The sequence below is a fragment of the Syngnathus typhle genome, linkage group LG4 (assembly GCF_033458585.1).
Source record: "Syngnathus typhle isolate RoL2023-S1 ecotype Sweden linkage group LG4, RoL_Styp_1.0, whole genome shotgun sequence".
Taxonomy (NCBI): Eukaryota; Metazoa; Chordata; class Actinopteri; order Syngnathiformes; family Syngnathidae; genus Syngnathus; species Syngnathus typhle.
This window is the reverse complement of record NC_083741.1, coordinates 16313970-16332674: the sequence shown is the minus strand read 5'-3', so window position 1 is coordinate 16332674 and position 18705 is coordinate 16313970. Positions and strand designations below refer to the sequence as shown.

The 18705-nt window shown below is 39.9% G+C and overlaps 1 protein-coding gene across 2 annotated transcripts in view; it reads left to right on the top strand.

The window, feature by feature from the left end:
• The window catches only part of LOC133152939 (CUB and sushi domain-containing protein 1-like), a 290934-nt gene that overhangs the window by 225134 nt on the left and 47095 nt on the right, over positions 1-18705 (top strand). For both annotated transcript variants that reach the window (XM_061276928.1, XM_061276927.1), the window contains exons 31-40: positions 566-704; positions 4127-4314; positions 6695-6889; positions 12577-12693; positions 12794-12907; positions 13471-13566; positions 14168-14371; positions 14889-15013; positions 15809-15905; positions 16753-16857. In XM_061276928.1, the coding sequence (XP_061132912.1) occupies positions 566-704; positions 4127-4314; positions 6695-6889; positions 12577-12693; positions 12794-12907; positions 13471-13566; positions 14168-14371; positions 14889-15013; positions 15809-15905; positions 16753-16857 (1380 nt within the window). The remainder of the gene's footprint in view (positions 1-565; positions 705-4126; positions 4315-6694; positions 6890-12576; positions 12694-12793; positions 12908-13470; positions 13567-14167; positions 14372-14888; positions 15014-15808; positions 15906-16752; positions 16858-18705) is intronic.

Here is an 18705-nt window from a genome sequence, read left to right as displayed (position 1 = left end):
AAACACGGATTTTGTTCTGCCACTGCCACCTTTTCCTATGACTTAAATCCTCTTCTGTCTTCTCCGTGTTTCTAAATATTATGCATCTCCCAGGAGTTGCATTGTACGGGTTATTTAGACAAGTGTATGTCTTTGTGTGAGTAATCTACTCAACAATTAAGGCCTTTATTTACCTTCCGCTGCATCGTTGCTAATGTGTGCACACCCACCTGCCTTCGTGGTGCAGAATATTACTCCTGTTGAATAGCAAGACCACGAGGAATGATTTTACTGCGTAGTACCCCCAACCTTAATCTGTTTCCGAATTCCAGCCCTATCACTCTCCCTCTCGTGCTTGCTCTTTTACTCTAGCAATTTGTGAAGGCAATATTAGTGGTCCAGTAGGTATTATTCTCTCTCATCTCCAACCTTTGCCACACCTCTCATCAGTAGCTGACCCTCTTCTCCTCTGCCTACATTTGGCGGGCTGGGGGGGTCACGGATGCTCTGTTAAGGGGTGATACTCCTTCCAGAAGATTTAATGATGTGTGATCATCATCGCTCTATTTTTGGGTTTTTTCCCTAGCAACCTGTGGTGGTAATGTCAGTGGTCCTTCTGGAGTGATCCTGTCTCCTAACTACCCCCAGCCTTACCCTGCCGGGAAAGAGTGTGATTGGCGAATCCGAGTCAACCCAGACTTTGTCATCGCTCTCATCTTCAAAAGGTACTGGCCCAGAATAATCGTGACCGCCGTGGCTTTTAATAAAAGTGTAACTGTCATGAAAGATCTCGGCCTGCAAGTGGAATTCTGTGTCTGCAGAAACACCTCCACTGGCACTTTTTTTTAATCATGAAATATTTAGATCTAAATAGCATCGCACATCCTTTTGGCTCTGATTTTTGGTTTCGTTCAGGCAGGGATCTCTGCAATGACTTGTTTAGCTGCAGCATCATACTAATAGGTCTGATCAACCAATGTTTGTTAAAAATAAGCAGTCCTGCCTAAAGATTTAATGGGCCCACTAAAGGCCAATATGCAGCACTTAATTTGAGTTATAAGATCTCAACAATCTGTCTGGAAGAAGCATCATGACTGCAGATGGCTTTTGTTGTGTAAATGAAATACATAATTTTCAAGTGTTATATACAAATCTATCAAAATGCCATTGAATGTGTTGGCCGTGCTGAAAAGAAAAGTATTTGTACTGTGCAACAGAATGAACACAAAGGTCTCTCCTGTCCTTGTTTTGGATGAAAGAGAATAATTGCATAAATTGTCTTGTCCAAATGGCTGAGCCCCGGCAAGCCACGTTTTAATTTCTAACGAATACGTTCACATATATTTTTTTCAAAATTTATTTAGGACACCATCATGTTTGAACCTGATTTCAAGCAATTGAGGATGACATAACAAAAAAATATCATGCAACTTAACGTGAAGCTAATGGGGCACATTAAAAATTCTACTTCTAAGTTTGCCAAATATTTTTGTTTGTTTCTTATATGACCAAGAGACACAAATTAGGTACTTCATAAAGCAATTAGACAATAAAAACTGTATTGTATGTTTTTTTTTTTTTTATCATAAGTCCACTAATTGTTTTTGCTCTTTTGTTAATAAACGAGTATACAGGGCAGTGTCTGTATTTTCAATTGTAATGAAAGCTGTTTTTGATCAAATGACTCTCCTGAGAATAACTGGTTCAGAAGATGACTGAATGAATCAAATGAAATGAAATGTCTTCAAATAATATGTAATTCGCTCTCTCATTAAAATAAAGTACTCCAATTGGGACAAGCAATGTGAGAATATTCACCCTTTAATGGTTACTAGGTATCATTTTCCATATCAAATAAGATCATAGCCAAATAATATAAAGTGTTGTATGCAGTAGGCATATTGGGCACTCATAAACCAGATTTTAAGACCAAAAAATTCTAGTATATTTAATATGAATCATATCATGTTCATAATAATGATTCACAGCACAGGTATTCTAAGTATACATTTTTATTATAATCAATATCTTTCTATTACACCATTTTGACTGTACACTACAATACGGTATTTCCAAAGTTAATGCAATTTCCAAAGGCAACCATCCAAATAATATAAGGGTGATAATTAATTAGTTCCAGTCTTAAACTGTCCCCATCATAAAATGTAGATTAACTCTGTATGTTTTATTTAATTCCAAGCAATAGAGGGAATGGGCAAAAGCAAAGTGAACAAAAACTGCGCAACTCTGGGCCACGAACACAATTCTGCTCCCCAAGCCAAATGAGTCTCAGCACAGTCCGCAATCATGGGGAATATTATTTATAACATTTCCATTCATTATAGAATAAAAGAAAGAAATATTCCAACTGATTATGGTACTTTGACTTGATGGTGTCGCAAGAGTACATACTCTACAAATCTTCTTTCTACTAATTAAATTAGCATATATAATGATTACGGTGGCCTTTAAGACTTGAATGCAATGCCGAGATTATAATTGATCTCTAGTGAATGTTAGAGCCCTGTCTGCATTGTCATTTCATGACATTTATACTTAGAATGTAGCTTTACACAAAAATGTATTTGCAAGGATCACTTTCATGCTTTGTCAGTGCAGAGGAGCTTATGTGGTGTTAAGCTCTTGCTAAATCAGATATAAATACAGGCCTTAGCATTCAAGGAGCTTAGTATGTTAACCTTACAAATGAGCACATTGGCTCATTATAGGCAGTATTATCCCATAATAGATAATGCTACCAGAAAGTCTGCAAGACTGAAGAAGAAAATGTAAATATTTTACCAAGAACACTGTGACTAATACGAGGATCACCAAATTATATACCTGATATTAACCTGCATTTTGTTATTATTAACTCATCGATTATTATTCTCACTTATCTGAATAACTTGACTTAAAATCTTAATTTTGTATAATTCTGCTAACAACTCAGTAAATGTAATCTTGGGATAAAAAAAAATGAATGAAGAGTTGACATTGGGATTTACTTTAATATCCTTCTGATCCTCCTTTGCGCTCACAGGTATCACACGAATACACCAACACACGACTTCCATCTTAACTAGACAGGTGGAGAATTAAAACAAGGATCAACGTGGACTTCAATAGAAATCAGAAGGATTGTCGTGTGTTTAACTGGCAGCTGGACGCTAAGACTAACATAATTGCTGTCAGGGTGAACAATTTGATATGCGTGTGTGTGCATTATTTTTACACCTTATACAAACATTAGTGAATCGGGCGCTCGTGGTATCACAGAAACATTTTATGTAGAGCAACTGCCAACTTGGGATAAAGAATCATGCGTAACTTTACTCAAATCCACGCTTCTGTGTTGGATTTTCTTTCAGCTAACTTGCACAAATTTTTTCATTCATTTACCGAAAGAAAAAACAATGACAAAACGAAAAGTTTATTATATTGTTGCTAATTGGGATGAAAAGTGGTGGATCATTTTCAGAGATATTCTATAAAAGGGAATAACGAATGTATGGCAATATACTGTATACAATGTAGTAACTCAATGGCCGTTTCTTGTAACATGAAATGTACATTACTGATGTTTGGAAAAGAGATTTTTTACCCGAGGTAAAGGTTGACAAAGATTTTGCTAATAAATGAAATGAGGTGATCTTCATTGTTGAAAGATCTCTCTGTAAAGGCCAAAAGGCTACTTGTTGGTAGAAAGAGCTTCAGAGTGTTATGGCCGCATTTGTAAGGTGATGAAGTTTTGTTGTTAAAGGATAGGTTGTGACCACTCAAAGCTGGCAACAAAAGAGGCTCTTCTGTTGAGCAGCAGGTGCACACTTGCAACATGCGTACCACTTGTGGGAAGTGGGCAGGATGTCACTACACAAAACAAATCCCGTACCTGTGGCATATAAAAAGGATAGTAAAATAATTATACAATTGGCAGACATGGGATGTACTGCTCAAAGACTGCTTGCACACCCGTGACCCTCATGAGGATAAGTGGTTTGGATGATGAATGAATATCTGTCTATTCAAATTAATTCCCGTGAGAGGTTGCTAGCTATTCAAATGTGAATTTGTGAATGGCATTTATTCCTCGAGAATGGTCTGCAGCCTGTTTTGATGCAATCGATCTCTGTTTTGTTTCTATCAGTTTTAACATGGAGCCCAGTTATGACTTCCTGCACATTTATGAGGGCAACGACTCTAATGGGCCTCTCTTGGCGAGTCTCCAAGGCAACCAGGCCCCAGAGCGCATCGAGAGCAGTGGTAACAGTCTCTTCCTGGCGTTCCGATCGGACGCCTCACTGGGCATGTCTGGCTTCGCCATTGAGTTCAGAGGTAAAATTTTATCTTCACATTTCTGTCTTTGTTTTATGATGGTCCAAACATTTTTTAACCAAGACTGGTATGTACAGATGAATTAATAATTGTGAAAGTGCAGGTAAAAGCAAATTGTGCAGTGGGCCATCAGAACTCTGAGACAATCTGTTGAGGCCATGAGGCCATTTAATTTTTTTCCCGTCTGTCATGGCATTATTTCCCCCATGTTTAATTATGGAAACAGAATCAATCCAATCAAGGGGCTGACTTTCAGGTTTTCAAGCACTTGTAAGGATTTTAATCACTAGTACTATTTCCAAACGTTCATCCCTAACCAGATCACCATTACGTGTATCAATTCTTTGTCGTTGAACTGTGAGAAAAATCCAAGGTACATCCCACGACCCAAATGTGTGCATTTGATCTTCCACATTAGCCCGACGATACTCGTGTTTTTTTTTTTTTTTTTTACTTGGCATCAATATTAAAACGTCAACACAGAGGTGTTGTATCTGCAGACTGGCTAATATTTAAAGCTGCCAACTATATTCATTTCAGCCTCACATCATGAGGCTTTTTTTTTTCCCAGCAGAAAGTGCTTGATGTTCCGTGTCAGCCCATGAGTTGTTTACCTCCACAGATTGTGACTCAGAAGCTGCTCGATTGGTGGTGATTTAAGAGCTATTGTCAAAGTGAGGCTGATTATTACTTCATCATTGGACTGCAGACTAGATCTTCTCTGTCAAGTTATATAAAAATCCTTCTTCATTTTTTTGTCTATCTCACTCCATTTATATGTAATTAAAAACGATTATCTCCCCCTCTGTTGTCTGCCTTGCCAGGGCACCTCACACCTCTGTACTTTTCGTCATTAATTCACTACCTTTCATCTGCCATCACTCTAATTAAAATGCAACCTTAATCATCTCCCTGTTTCATTTGCTTCTACCACTCCTTCCTCATCGCTCTCTCTTTGCTTTTTTTCTTCCAAACTTTGCTGGGTAATCACAAGAAAGCAAACGACCTGGGCCAGCACTGTCATTTAGAACTCAATTTTTGAGTTCCTGTTTGTACTCCATCAATGTTGCTTCTTATCTTACCCTCATTAGCCCCTTCTTCTTCCATGAAAACAGAAATGCATGAGAGGGAATGTCGTAAAGGGTCTCCTTTTGTCTGTCACATCCAATCAGATCAACAAATAGAGTGGAGACTTCATAGTGTTCACTTGACAGCAGCCACTAAGTCGACCCAAAGAAGGGTAAAACATTTTCCATCAAGAAATGTTATTGTTGTTTTTCTTTTGTTCAAGATATGTAGTCCAGTTCTTAGAGAAAGTTAGAAGACAGTTTCACCTTCATCCCTACCAGTAATGCATAGAAAAATGAGATCTGTGCGATTCTTTTTTGTTTTCTAATAAACACATGCTGTTAAATGTAAAGTGAAATAAGTTTCCAAATATAATTGTTGTTATCATCATAGCTATTCAAATATTCAAACGTTATCATCATAGCTATTCAAATATACTTTGGATTAATAAATGGTCTGTCCTGAACAGTTCTAATATAAATCAGGGCTTGCATTCATTGATGGCGAGTATTTTCTGTCAGTGTTTTATAGTTGCTCTTCATGCATTTTACAAGGACTCTTAAATGAAACTGGTGGGAGAAAGAAGCTTTGCAGTCATCCATGCAGTTCTTCAGTTACGCCTTGCCAGTCTGTTACAGGTTTGACTAAATAAAAAATCGGTCATGTGATCAAACTTGTATACAGTACCTGAAAGCGAAACCCGAGGGAAAGTATCTTAAAAGAAAATAACTAGTAGAAGTAAAATTGCTTGAGTTAAAGTCTTAAAGTATCTGACATATTTGTAATTAAGTAACGTTCTGATATTACAAGGTATTAGAAAGAAAAGTGATGAATTTTAGTGGCAATTGTTTTTGTTTATTTTAATTTCATTCTTATTCATTTAGTTTACTTCAGCAGTGTGCAGTAAAGTGAGTAAAGTTAGCCCTGCCATTGCGCAACAATGATTGGTGTCTGCTGGTCTCAATCCAGAAAGAATGAAAAAGAAAACCAGACACTCTCCTGGTGTGCTCATAAACTGTGACGCGTTCCTGATTACCTGCATCCTCATTTTCATGACCTTCCCCTGCCAGTATTCCTTATTTGTCAGTACAGGCACGACTATTCCACTGCTTTGTGTTGCGTCAACATACAATTTCTTCAGATTGTATTTTGTAACAATGTGTAACAAAGATGTTTTGGGGATATGTGTTGAAGTATACATTTTATTTAGGAAGTGCAGTGCCAGAAATATGAAAATGGAAGTGCTGTACGGATCTATGGAAATTTTACGAGTTTCTAAAAGCCCCCTACTCTCTTTTTTTTATTCTTTCAGAAAAACCAAGGGAGGCTTGTTTTGATCCTGGTAACATCATGAATGCTAGTAGGACCGGCTATGACTATAAACTGGGATCTCAGGTGTCCTATAACTGTCACGATGGCTACACAACAGTGGGAGGAGAAACAATAACCTGTGTGATGGGCCATGATGGAAAGCCGGTGTGGGACAAGACTCTACCGTCATGTAAAGGTAGGACAGACAAATTGTCACACACATAGGAACCAGATAGTCTCACGCCACTTATAGTTTATAAACAGAAATTATTAATCAAGGAATCTTGTTATACTGCCAGTGTTAGTTACTAAAGTGATCTAATCATCAGATATTTTGGACAATTCTCCGCAACTCTGTGTGAAGAGTTTGTGCAAGACCTATTTCTGCTCTCAGTGCACAAAGCAAGGTCCATAAAGGCGTACTTGGAGGAGTTTTCTATGAGGGGAAATTAAGAGCCCTGACGTCAAAAGCATCAAGTGCTTTTCAAGAATAACTAGGTGTCCTTTAACATGCACACAAACACACACTGCCAATTAACTCCTTACGGTAGGTCATGATCAAGGGGGGCACATAAGTAGTGTGGAGCCACCACAGTGATTGCTTCCATGGGGCAATTTACAAATAAAAGCCTAATAAGACACTGATATTTATTTACAGTCTTATTCTGTTTTTAATTTTGAAGTTAGCTCTCATGGCAGAGAGCCTATGAACAATCAATGCAGCGGTTGGTTTGACTTCATCCTTGCGTGTGTGCTTGTGTGTGTGTGTGTTTGTGTGTGTGTGTGTGCGTGCGTGCGTGCGTGTGCGTGCGCGTGCGCGTGCGTGCGTGCATACATGTGTGTGTGCGCGGGTGCTTGCGTGTGTGTGTGTCCTTATGTGACATCTGAGCCGGATTCTGTCAGGGATTGGAAGGCCAAACTGTCCAAACTGTCTACTTGATTAATGGCTGACAGAGCCTAGCAAGTGACACCTGCCAAATGGCCATTTGCAGTGTATTTGTCATATAAAGCGCATGTCTCTGTTTGAGCGTTTAACTATACGGAGGACTCAGATTTATATAAAACAATAATCTGACCCATGTCCACAAATCAATGCAGGTGGCTTGTAACCACCTACTTTTGTTTCCACCTAGTATTTCTTTTGCTTGTGAGAACTATTTTGCTTTGTAAGAAAGAAATGTGTCACATGACTGTTTCAAGAAATCAGAAATTAATCACAAGTTAGTAATTAACAATTTTTTTCATTGAACACCTACTCAAGTAATTATTTGCTTTTGTCATATTAGCGCTGCCAAATAACCCAGGTAAAGAATTAAGAAACTATTTTAAAATGAACACAGTAAGATATGTTTAATTAAATCTCCCTCACCATTGGTTGTTATCACGTCTGGGTGGAAGTATTTCACAACAGCAACAAATAACTACAGTAAAGTGGATTTATTGGATGTCCCACCTGGTGACCTTTTATCAAGATAAAAGCATCGCCTTTGCTATCTACTTGGTCATTTCCTACACAAAGGTACCGACATTTGTACGTCAAGCATACAGCAAAAATAATTTACAAGAACGACAATGCTTTTACGTGTTGTTTTTTTGCGCACTTCACATGGCTTCCAGCAGCAGTTTTGCATTTAGCTCGATAAATGTTTCATTTAGTGAGGTTATTTGAGTGGCCGATGAACAGAAGGTGAGTATTGAGATCGTAATCATATCATAGCCTTTCCACATTGCATCATCTGACCCATCCTATGCCACTCCGTTGGGTATTATAGAACTGCTAGTATATCAATCAAGCTTTATCAGAATCAATTATTTATATTTATAAAGCGATCAATGAAGCATATTTTTTAAACAATAATTCATTTAGAATATATGCACCAAAAATATTACTTCATTGAATGAATGCAAAGTTTCCCACACATCTGTGTTTGGATCTCATCATATTGTCTAGATGTAAGTTTCGATTAAAGTTGTTTTCCCCTTTCTGTTTCCACAAGGTCTTTGATTAAGGTTCTACTTCCTCCTTTGGTGAAACAATTCAGTCAACACAATTCGACTTACTAATTCCCTCCATTTCACTCATCTCCATTCTTCTCCACATTGACTCTTCTTACCACATCGTTTGAGCACTTTTTCCTCCCTTTCTGTGTCTGTGTCTCGGGCCAACTCCTGGGGGCTCTTAGACCAAGCTCATTAGACAGGTTGAGACCCCCTTAAATAATACAGCTCCACTTACACTCCCTCCGTCTCCTCTCGTTTCACCTTTTGTCCCCATGCTCAGCCCCTTTTTCCCTTTCCTTCTCACCAACCCTCTCTCTTGCACTGCCTTTTACCGTATCATCTGTCTGATTTAATCTGTCTCTCTAGCTCTGTCTCTCTTTCCCTCTCTCTCTTTCATGCTATATTGTTGCTCTCTTTCTCTCTCTCCTTCTCTCTCATCCTCTCTTGCTTTCTTGCTCGCTCCCCCTCTTGCTCTATTTCCAACTTTCTCTCATACTCTCTCTCTTCCCTCTCTTTCACTCTCTCTCTTCCCTCTCTTTCACTCTCTCTCTCACTCTGTCTCTGTCTCTGTCTCTCTGTCTCTGTCTCTGTCTCTCTCTCTGTCTCTCTCTCTCTCTCTCTCTCTCTCTCTCTCTCTCTCTCTCTCTCACATCACACTCACTCTCTCTCTCTCTCTCTCACTGTCTCTCTCCCTCTGTCTGTCTCACTCTGTCTCTCTCACTCTCTCTCTCTCTCTCTCTCTCTCTCTCTCTATCTCACACGCACTCACTCACTCTCTTTCTCTCTTTCTCTCTTTCTCTCTCTCTCTCTCTCTCTCTCTCTCTGTCTCTCTCTGTCTCTCTCTCTCTCTCTCTCTCTCTCTCTCTCTCTCTCTCCATCTCTCACTCCCATCTCATTCTTTTTTTTTATAGGTTCCCATGGTAACTACGAGCTGTTGAAAGGAAGAGGAAATTCTTAGTGGCTGTTGATGGGCTACTCTCTCTTTGTGTGTGTGTGTATCTGCATACATGCGCGTGTGCACGGGGGTTTTGACTTGTACCTAAATGCAGCATCCTCACACACTTGCAATATGTGCATGCATCGTAATTTGCCGAAACTATAGTATAGAATACATTTTAAGTGTAATCGATTCAGGCGGCGTGGTAGTGCACTGGCTAGTATGTTGCCTCAGGGGCAGCTTGATTCTGGCTCTGGCCTTCCTGGGTGGAGTTTGCATGTTCCCCCGTGCGTGTGTGCGGGTTTCCTCCCACGGTCTAAAAACATGCATGGTGGGCCGATTGATCACTCCAAATTGTCCGTAGGTGTGATTATGAGTGTGAATGGTTATTTGTCTCTGTGTGCCCTGCGATTGGCTGGCAACCAGTTCAGGGTATACCTCACCTACCGCCCAAAAACTGAGAAGCGGTATGGGGGATGCATAATCGACTCAAATCTTAGTAATGTGAATAAAGTTCACCTGTGTGACTGTGGGCCAATCTACGTATATGCACACATGTTGATCTATAATACTATCGTAGCAATATAAACATATTTACATATTGATGATACACAAAGTTCAGTTCCTTCCATAAAACACAGTGAAACTGCTTCTGCTTCAAAAAAGGATAATAATAAGTGCCTTGTTTGTTAAAGTGTGGGTGCACAAGACTCAAGGGTTTGAGGTTATTTTCTTTCCTGAAATGAATCTAATCCCTGGAAAATTAAAGGCACAATAACAATTTTATTAGCTAGTTTTCAAAAAACTCCAGGAGGTGCTACAACATAAGCTCAACACTTTGGGACATTTTTAGACTTTTTTTTGTACTCTTTTCTCTTTGTTACAAAGAATGGCTTATGCGTGTGTGAGTGTGTATGCGTCTTTGTTGGATGTTGAACGACCATGAGAAGTAATTCTTCCAAAGTGTGTTTGTGTGTTTCAGTGCGTTGTGAGCATGAGTGATCAAAGCCCATTTGTGTGGAGGCTTTTTAGCACCTGAGCCTGGAGCAACACCACTGGGAGATTGTGGGTAGATCAAGAACACACCTTCAGACCTGAGGGTTAGAATGCAGCATCACAGCATGAATCAATTCAGAAAATATCAGTCGGCGTGGAGGATGAAGAAGAGCAGAAGAGAAAGTGGATGATTACTCTGATGGTTTATGAAGCAAAAGGGATGGGGGGGGTTAGCAAAGTGGAGGACGAGAGGCCAACAAAGGCATCTGCTCTGTTGGAAATAGTGGCAAAAACAATTTTAGCAGTCCTTTTTTTTCTGCTGTGTTGATCTATTTAACAAGTCGGGCTCATCCAGGGTGCCAATTCTTATGCAAAGTTTTGTGATAAGAGCACATGTGCTCAGATCACTAATCTAATTTTTGAAATGTTATTGTAGGAGGTTGCTTGGATCGGGACCTCTACGCATCTGAAAAGCTTCTGCTCAGTAATGCAGGCAGGTTAAAAGACCATCTTGGGGTCACGTTGAGGGATGTCCCTGAAAGATGACTCTGAAAAAAGCCTACGGGTCATTACGTTGACTTTTTAAACCCCTTCATGCTATGCGCATTATCCACACAAATGTCATGGCTGTAGAGAGACAGGAGGTCTCTGTGCTCAAGACCTCAGTATGCATGTGTTTTAAATTAACATTTTGTACAACAGTAAACTGCATTTCCTATATTTTATACTATTTGTACATTAGGCCACTCCTTCTGGCTGACGTATGGCAGTGCCCTAATCGAAGATTGTGGGTAGCTGTGTTTTGAGAGTCATGTTCGTTTCTATATTTTTCCCTTAATATGCAGCAAGCAGTCTTTAGATATTTGGACTTTTCCTTTTTTAATCGTTTACTTTTTTTAATAGTATATGATAAAAAAATTAATACAATTCTTATCACGTTCCTACTGTATGTTGTATCATGAGGATAAAATGAAAACTGTCTAAAAAGCTAATAAACATTTGCTAAATGTGATTTTTTTTCTCCAAATTGAATATGGATCACTTTCATGAGCACAGTCAATCAATTTGTCTTGGCAGTCTGTGTGAAATCTGAATTTCACTCAGTTATGTAGCTACATTTTACTGCCAGTGACCAATATCGACAGTATTTTGTGAATGAAGTCCATAGCATTTCAATTTACTGTGGCAATGGGAATATCCGAAACAGGTTCCAAAATATTTTCTAAACCTTTGGCCGAGACACTTCATAGTAAGTTTACGATCCCTTATTTCGTGATGTTGATGAAAAATTTTATCAGGAGCCTGCGCAAAATATGGTAAACTAAGCAGAATACTGAATATCAAACCTAGAAGGGATACAATGTTAACCTTTATTTAGCTTTACTGATGCTACAACCCTTCAGCAAACGTAGCACGGGCATTGGGTGAGGGAGTTTTGCATCATCTTGATGATCACACAGAAGGTAGAGGTTGCAGGGGAAAAAACAGCAGTGAATTAAAATGCAGTTTTCAACATAATCCCTCAAAATTGAAGTGGGCTTTTTAGGTGTCAATTCAACGCATCAACAAGATGAAAAATAGCTTATTGGGGAATGTTTTGTCTTACTCATAAGCAGTCAAAACTAGGAGAGGATCATGCCAGATCATTTACACAATTGACATTTGACCTGCAAGAATTTGACTTTTACCCGTGAGGCCTTCATTTATATTTAGAGGTGAAACTGGCAGGTAAACCAAAGAGCAATGTATACGTGAAAAGCAGGCAACAAACAAGTGTTAGTGATTCATCATCAACCTTAAATGTGTTAATAGCAGAATGAAACAAGCCTTTAAAAATCTCACTAAGTAATTTACAAACAATCCAACAAGAGTTTGCATTATGGCTTTGCATTTGCCAGAATTCTACCACCTTGCAAATTCTAACATCATCTTTCTGTGTGTTTCTGCAGCGCCGTGTGGTGGACACTATGGTGGATCCGAGGGAGTCGTTTTGTCTCCAAACTACCCTTTAAATTACACCTCTAGACAAATTTGTTCCTACTACATCACAGTGCCTCCACAGTTCGGTATGCTTGAATTGTAAATACATAAAATCGTAATACTAAATCCGCTCATGTATTTAACATTTTCTTGATTTTCTGGTCCGTCCCTCGTCCTTCTTTCCAGTTGTTTTCGGTCAGTTTGCCATTTTCCAGACTGCGATGAACGACTCGGTGGAGCTATTCGATGGCGCCGATGAGAACTCTCGATTGTTGAGTTCACTGGCGGGATCACATTCAGGTGAGGATAGGGTTAGTTAAGTTATGCTCTTTAGGAGTTCCTGATCACATCTTTTGTAAGAAGAATAAAATAAAATTGTCTGCAAGAAAACCATTCTTGGGGGCCGTGAGATCACAGCACCAGCAGTTGTTATCTCAGTATATTTGGCAGTGATGTACTTAGTGAGAATCTATTATGGCTTATCTTTGAGACAGCATCAGCAACAGGAATGCCTCGTTGGGGCCGTGGAGGAAGCAGCAGAACTGTCCTGCATTCTCCATAACAATCCATCCACAGCAAATGTCATTATAGTACATGGCAATAATATTAGTATGGATTGAAAATCAAACTACTGTATCTGCGTTGTCAACAATAGTGTGGGAAAAGTTTAGGTCGAGTGTGCCTTTAACAAATCCATCCGTGCGTCTGTCCATCCATCCATCCATTCATCCATCCGCACTATAAAAATGAAGAAATGTCTTTTAAACGCATGTTCCTCAGGAAATTCTTAAGACTGTGCAAATCAACCACAAATTTTAACTTCAAAACCGCATTGCTTGGTTTGTGTTATTTATGTTTCCCAGGGGAGACGTTACCCTTGGCAACATCCCATCAGATAATGTTGCGCTTCAATGCCAAGAGTGGCCAACCAGCTAAGGGCTTTCACTTTGTCTACCAAGGTAATGTGACTAAAGTATCTTCTTTCAACACCTCATTCACCAATAATATCAAAAGTGTATTTGTATTGTATATGAGAAAATCTGTTTGAGAGTGATTAATGGTGAGTTGTTAAAAGGACAAATCATTCAAACACATTAATGTAAATCTATTTCTTTGAAAGTTGCAATTAACAGTGACTGACTCCCTCCTTGCTTTGGTGCAGTTACACTTTGAATGGCTAAACAGATAACTAATGGACATCCAAGTCAAAGACAAAATGAAGCAACATCAACACTAATCATTCTGAGATGGAAATAGTATTCCACTATAGCTGCAGAAATAACTAAAGATGAAAAAGTTCTATGATTTGAAATGTCTGTAAATGAAACACCACAGATACTTAATCCATCCATCCATTTCCCAAACTGCTTATCCTCACGAGGGTCACTTTGTAAAATACCTCTTTATCAAAACCGTTTACAATGAACGAGTGATCATTTGAATTCCTTAAAGGCATTTCAAGTACGTGCTCATGAGGGCTGATGGTGGATGAGGTTCAATGAATTATTTTTTTGTGATCTTTCCACCAACCAATACTCTTTTAATGACTGCCGACTGAAGCTGTGCCTAGGACCAGCGACAGTCAGTGTAGCTCTGTGCCAGAACCTCGCTACGGCCGGCGGATCGGGTCGGAGTTTTCAGCTGGCTCGGTGGTCCGTTTCGAGTGCAGTCCGGGATATCTGCTGAAAGGATCCAGCGCGATCCGGTGCCAGGCTGTACCAGGTGCTCTGGCACAGTGGAATTCATCGACGCCAAGCTGTATCGGTAAGCCACTGAGATATACCCTCACCGGACACAAGATGCAGATAATTCAAGAGCTGGCAAATTGAGCAAACACTCAGAAACTTCAATTATTTATGATACAATACAATATTGCAAACTATAACTTCAATAACAAACCTACAGTTTTTGTTAATTAATATCTCACTTCATAAAAGTGACTTTATTGCATTTTTATTGGCTCTCATATTCTTCTGGCATTACACCGTCTCTAACTAAAAATTGTTCCGAAGCGCTAAATCATCATTCAATACTAATGCTGTCCAACAAAATCTACATCTGTATGCGATCTATTTCTGCTGCAAACAGCTTTAATTGTCACTTCAGTTTATTAAATCATATGGAGCCACTTTTTCTTTTCAGCCCCTGGCTCTGTGTTACAGTCATTTCAACACTTTATTCTGGCTGCACCTACCATCATTTTCTAACAGCCTGTCATTTCTCTCAGTTATTCAGTTAATAAACTGCGCTGAAAAATCTGTAATTTTGGTCTACTCTTCAGTTCCGTGCAGTGGGAATCTGACGGAGCGCCGTGGTACCATATTGTCTCCTGGCTTTCCGGAGCCATACCCAAACAGTCTCAACTGTCTATGGAGAATCCATGTCAGCGAAGGAGCCGGAATACAGGTGAAGAGCTGATATTTTCCTTTTAACATTACACATTAGCTAAATATTTGCGCTCTTTCTATCAGCATAGATCCCAGTGAAATAAATAAATATCATTCAATAATGCCCAATAGGGGGTTCAAAGTTTCAGAGAAGTTGTTGATATAGTTGTTATTCTAAAAATAATCATGATTGGTTGTAATCGATGAGTCACTAACCCTTGCCAACCACTTAGCTTTCTACTCACGCCACAATCGCAGCCAACACCTGGCTTGCGCACCAAGTACTCCGACCCAACTAAGACGGCTATATCCAAACATTATAGCAACGCGCTAACCACTAGATATCCCGTTGTAAAGTGCCCGTCTTTTGACAAGACGATTGAGGTGAACGTGAACAGCACTCTGCATCCAGATATTCAGATGGTGGAAAAATACTGCTGGGCAGATGAAGTGCAGACATTGTTAAATAACAAGGGTGGTCAGTGCTGTGTTGCTGTCTGTTTATGTGCCACAGCAGGCCAACACGACTGTTTTACTACCATTCTCTATATCATATGACCTGACATGACATGAGAAATAAACGTGAATAGGGGAATTTGTGATTGCTGATCGGTGAATATGTAGAGGCTGACTGCATTTGAGTTACATGGCAGCCATTGGGTGCCACACCACAATGTTATTGCTGCTATAAAAATAGGCAGGGAAAAAACGTGACAAGAATGCCACGAGAATACTTCTGCTTCCAAAGTTATACAATGACTCTGCACAGACATTTGATGCAAAATATGTTTTATTTTCATTATGTGTTGTTTAGATTCAAGTGATGACATTTGCTACGGAGCACAACTGGGATTCTCTGGAGATCTACGATGGGGGAGACATGACGGCTCCTAAATTAGGGTCATTTTCTGGTATGACAACAATGCCCCTACATACCCCCCCCCACACACACACAGGTTGAGGTCTACGATAGATAGGATATGACAGCTCCTAAACTAAAGCTGTATGCACACACGCACACAAACACTGAGTATATGTGATGAATTAGCTATGACAGATATTAATCTATGAGCACACACATGCACACACATAACACTGCACACCAGTCATATATAATGGATGAGTTGTAATACCAAGGAATCTGATATTATCTTAAATGTCCTTTTGATGCGTTAAGAAGTCCTCCTCTGTGGCGACAGCGAGCGGAGGGAGCAGGAGAAGAAAGAGCAAAGAAGCTCCACTTGTACTTTGAGTGAAGCCTCGAAGGTGGAAGAGAGGACAGGGAGGAGTAAAGAATGAGCTAACCTTTACAATCTCCCTGCGGTGTTTCCCCTGTGACCTGCCCCAAGCACATACCTGTCATATACCTATCACACATGAAAAACGCCGCCTACTGGGCAGCACACACTCGCACACAAAGACACGCAAATGACTGTGCCCTTCTCCACAAGGCACACTGGGGAGCTGCCCGATCTAACCGCAGTGATCTGATGTTTGCTACTGAGCGTGAGGTCTGATGAGGGTTCCCTCATATCAGGACAATTCCTTGTTAGCGGTCTGTGGAGGGTTAGAGGTCACTCACCTTCCTTTCCTGGTATTTCCTGGATGGACTTGGGTTGTAAAGACTTCTTAAGGCTAGACTTTCATAGCTTATGCATTTTTCTACACTCAGCGGTCACATCATTAGGTACACATAAGCCAAATAAATTGTTTGTAATTCTTAATCCATTTAAATTATTGTTCTATTTTTTTTTACAGGAACTACAGCTCCTGCCCTCCTTAACTCCACATCCAATCAGCTTCTCTTGCACTTTCAGAGTGACATAAGCGTTGTGGCTGCAGGCTTTCACCTTGAATACAAAAGTAAGTTGAAAATTTAAACATCTATGGAATGAATGATTGATCACCAGCAAAATGATATATGTATCGAAAACAAAACATGGTTGAATACAGGGACTGGTTCATGCGCCCAAACACACGCACAGACACATCGAAGCAAACCTTCAACATGAAATAACAAAAGAGTCAGTGACCTGAACTAGGACACAGACACACGTACAGGTACTTCACCCTAAAACATACACTCATAACCCGGAGATTGTCAAAATGCTTGAGTCATATAGCGCGCAGAAAGAATAGACACTTTCGTGACTTAGTGATGCGCACACATACAAAGTAAACAAAATTACTCTCACCTGTTAGGTCGTGGCTGTGCGTTTCAGGTCATTGTCGTTCTTTTGACTTACAATCATTTCTAGATCAATGAACATGTCTCCTCTTATGAGAATGTGCGAGGTTTTGTGTGTGTGGGGGCTGTCTTCACCTATTTGTTAGTCTATGCTACTAACTTGCTGTCATTTTTAACTTAATTTGTTGGCTGCCCCTGGGTTGACTTATCACACTTTGAATTTTTTTTTTAGAGCAATTCCATAGAATGGTCTGGACCAAGTTTCCCTGTGCCATAGACCGGGTGATTCGTTCTAACGTGTTTGAAAACTGCATAGATGTAAACCAAAAAACAATTTGCTATCTAACTCAACATTACTATGTATAATTCTTGTCCCACGCCTACAAACAAACCTCCAAAACAGCACCAGGAAATGTGCTAAAGTTATTGGGAATTTTCACAGCAAGTTTACAGGAAATTCCCACATTTTTAGGTTGCTCCACCCAATGTGCTTGAGGATGCGGAAATGATTCATTGTCTTCAATGAGTACGTCGTTTCGGAATTTAAGGAAGTTATTCTAATCACTCAGAAATAGCTATTAAATGAAGCCACAAAGATCTGTAAATTGCCCACCACTCTTGCTGATGTGCCTCTAGCGCGTGATATACATTATATAAGTGGGGAGGAACGTGTGACAAGTAATATTCTCATCATTTTTCACCCTCTGAAGCCTCTTTGTAGTAAATCTCGTCAATTTTGACTAAAATGCTGACACTGTCTAGCTGTTGCCGTGTGCCCACAGAGGCTCGCTTTGTCGTGCTGTCAGCATTTTAAATGGTTTCACAGCTTATATTTCTCCATAGGGAGAGAAGGAGCGAGAGGGATGGTCGGCCAAACGGACTAGTTTCATTGATCAGTTGTCATGACGCTCCGACTAATAATGCACTGAGTGTGAATGTCGCATGCAGCTCTTTTACTTGTGCTTCATCTTACAGAAGTTCCCTCCTCCCAATGCATGCAGGCAGAGTGCATTCCCAAATGTCAGCATACACTTCCAAGGCATCCGTGTGTATTCGTGTGTGCGTGGATGCGTGTGCATAAGTGTGCGCACTCTGCGGGATCACATTGTTTTGCTGGTAGGCAGGTAGATGATGAACAAACAAGACCAGACACACAAACACATACAGACACATTCACTTCTCTCTACCCTTCCCTCTTTATTCTTCTTCCGCCCAGTGTTGCCATGGTAACCACTTACTCCAGGGCAGTCTCCTGCAGAAGTTTGGGATTGAAACGCACAAACAAATGGAAGACACACATATACACACGCACACACACACTCTTATATACACACAGATCCGTTTCTTCTAATGCTACTTGATGAAAGGCCCGCCTCCGTCAACTTGAATGTGTTGAACCTTAATTGTGTTGGGTGTGTGTACACTACCATTTTCTTTCACTCCATCCCAGAGGTATTATAAAAACTCCTCCAATCTTAGCTGTCAATGATCGGAACAGGAAAAACAACCACAAGGAGCATCTA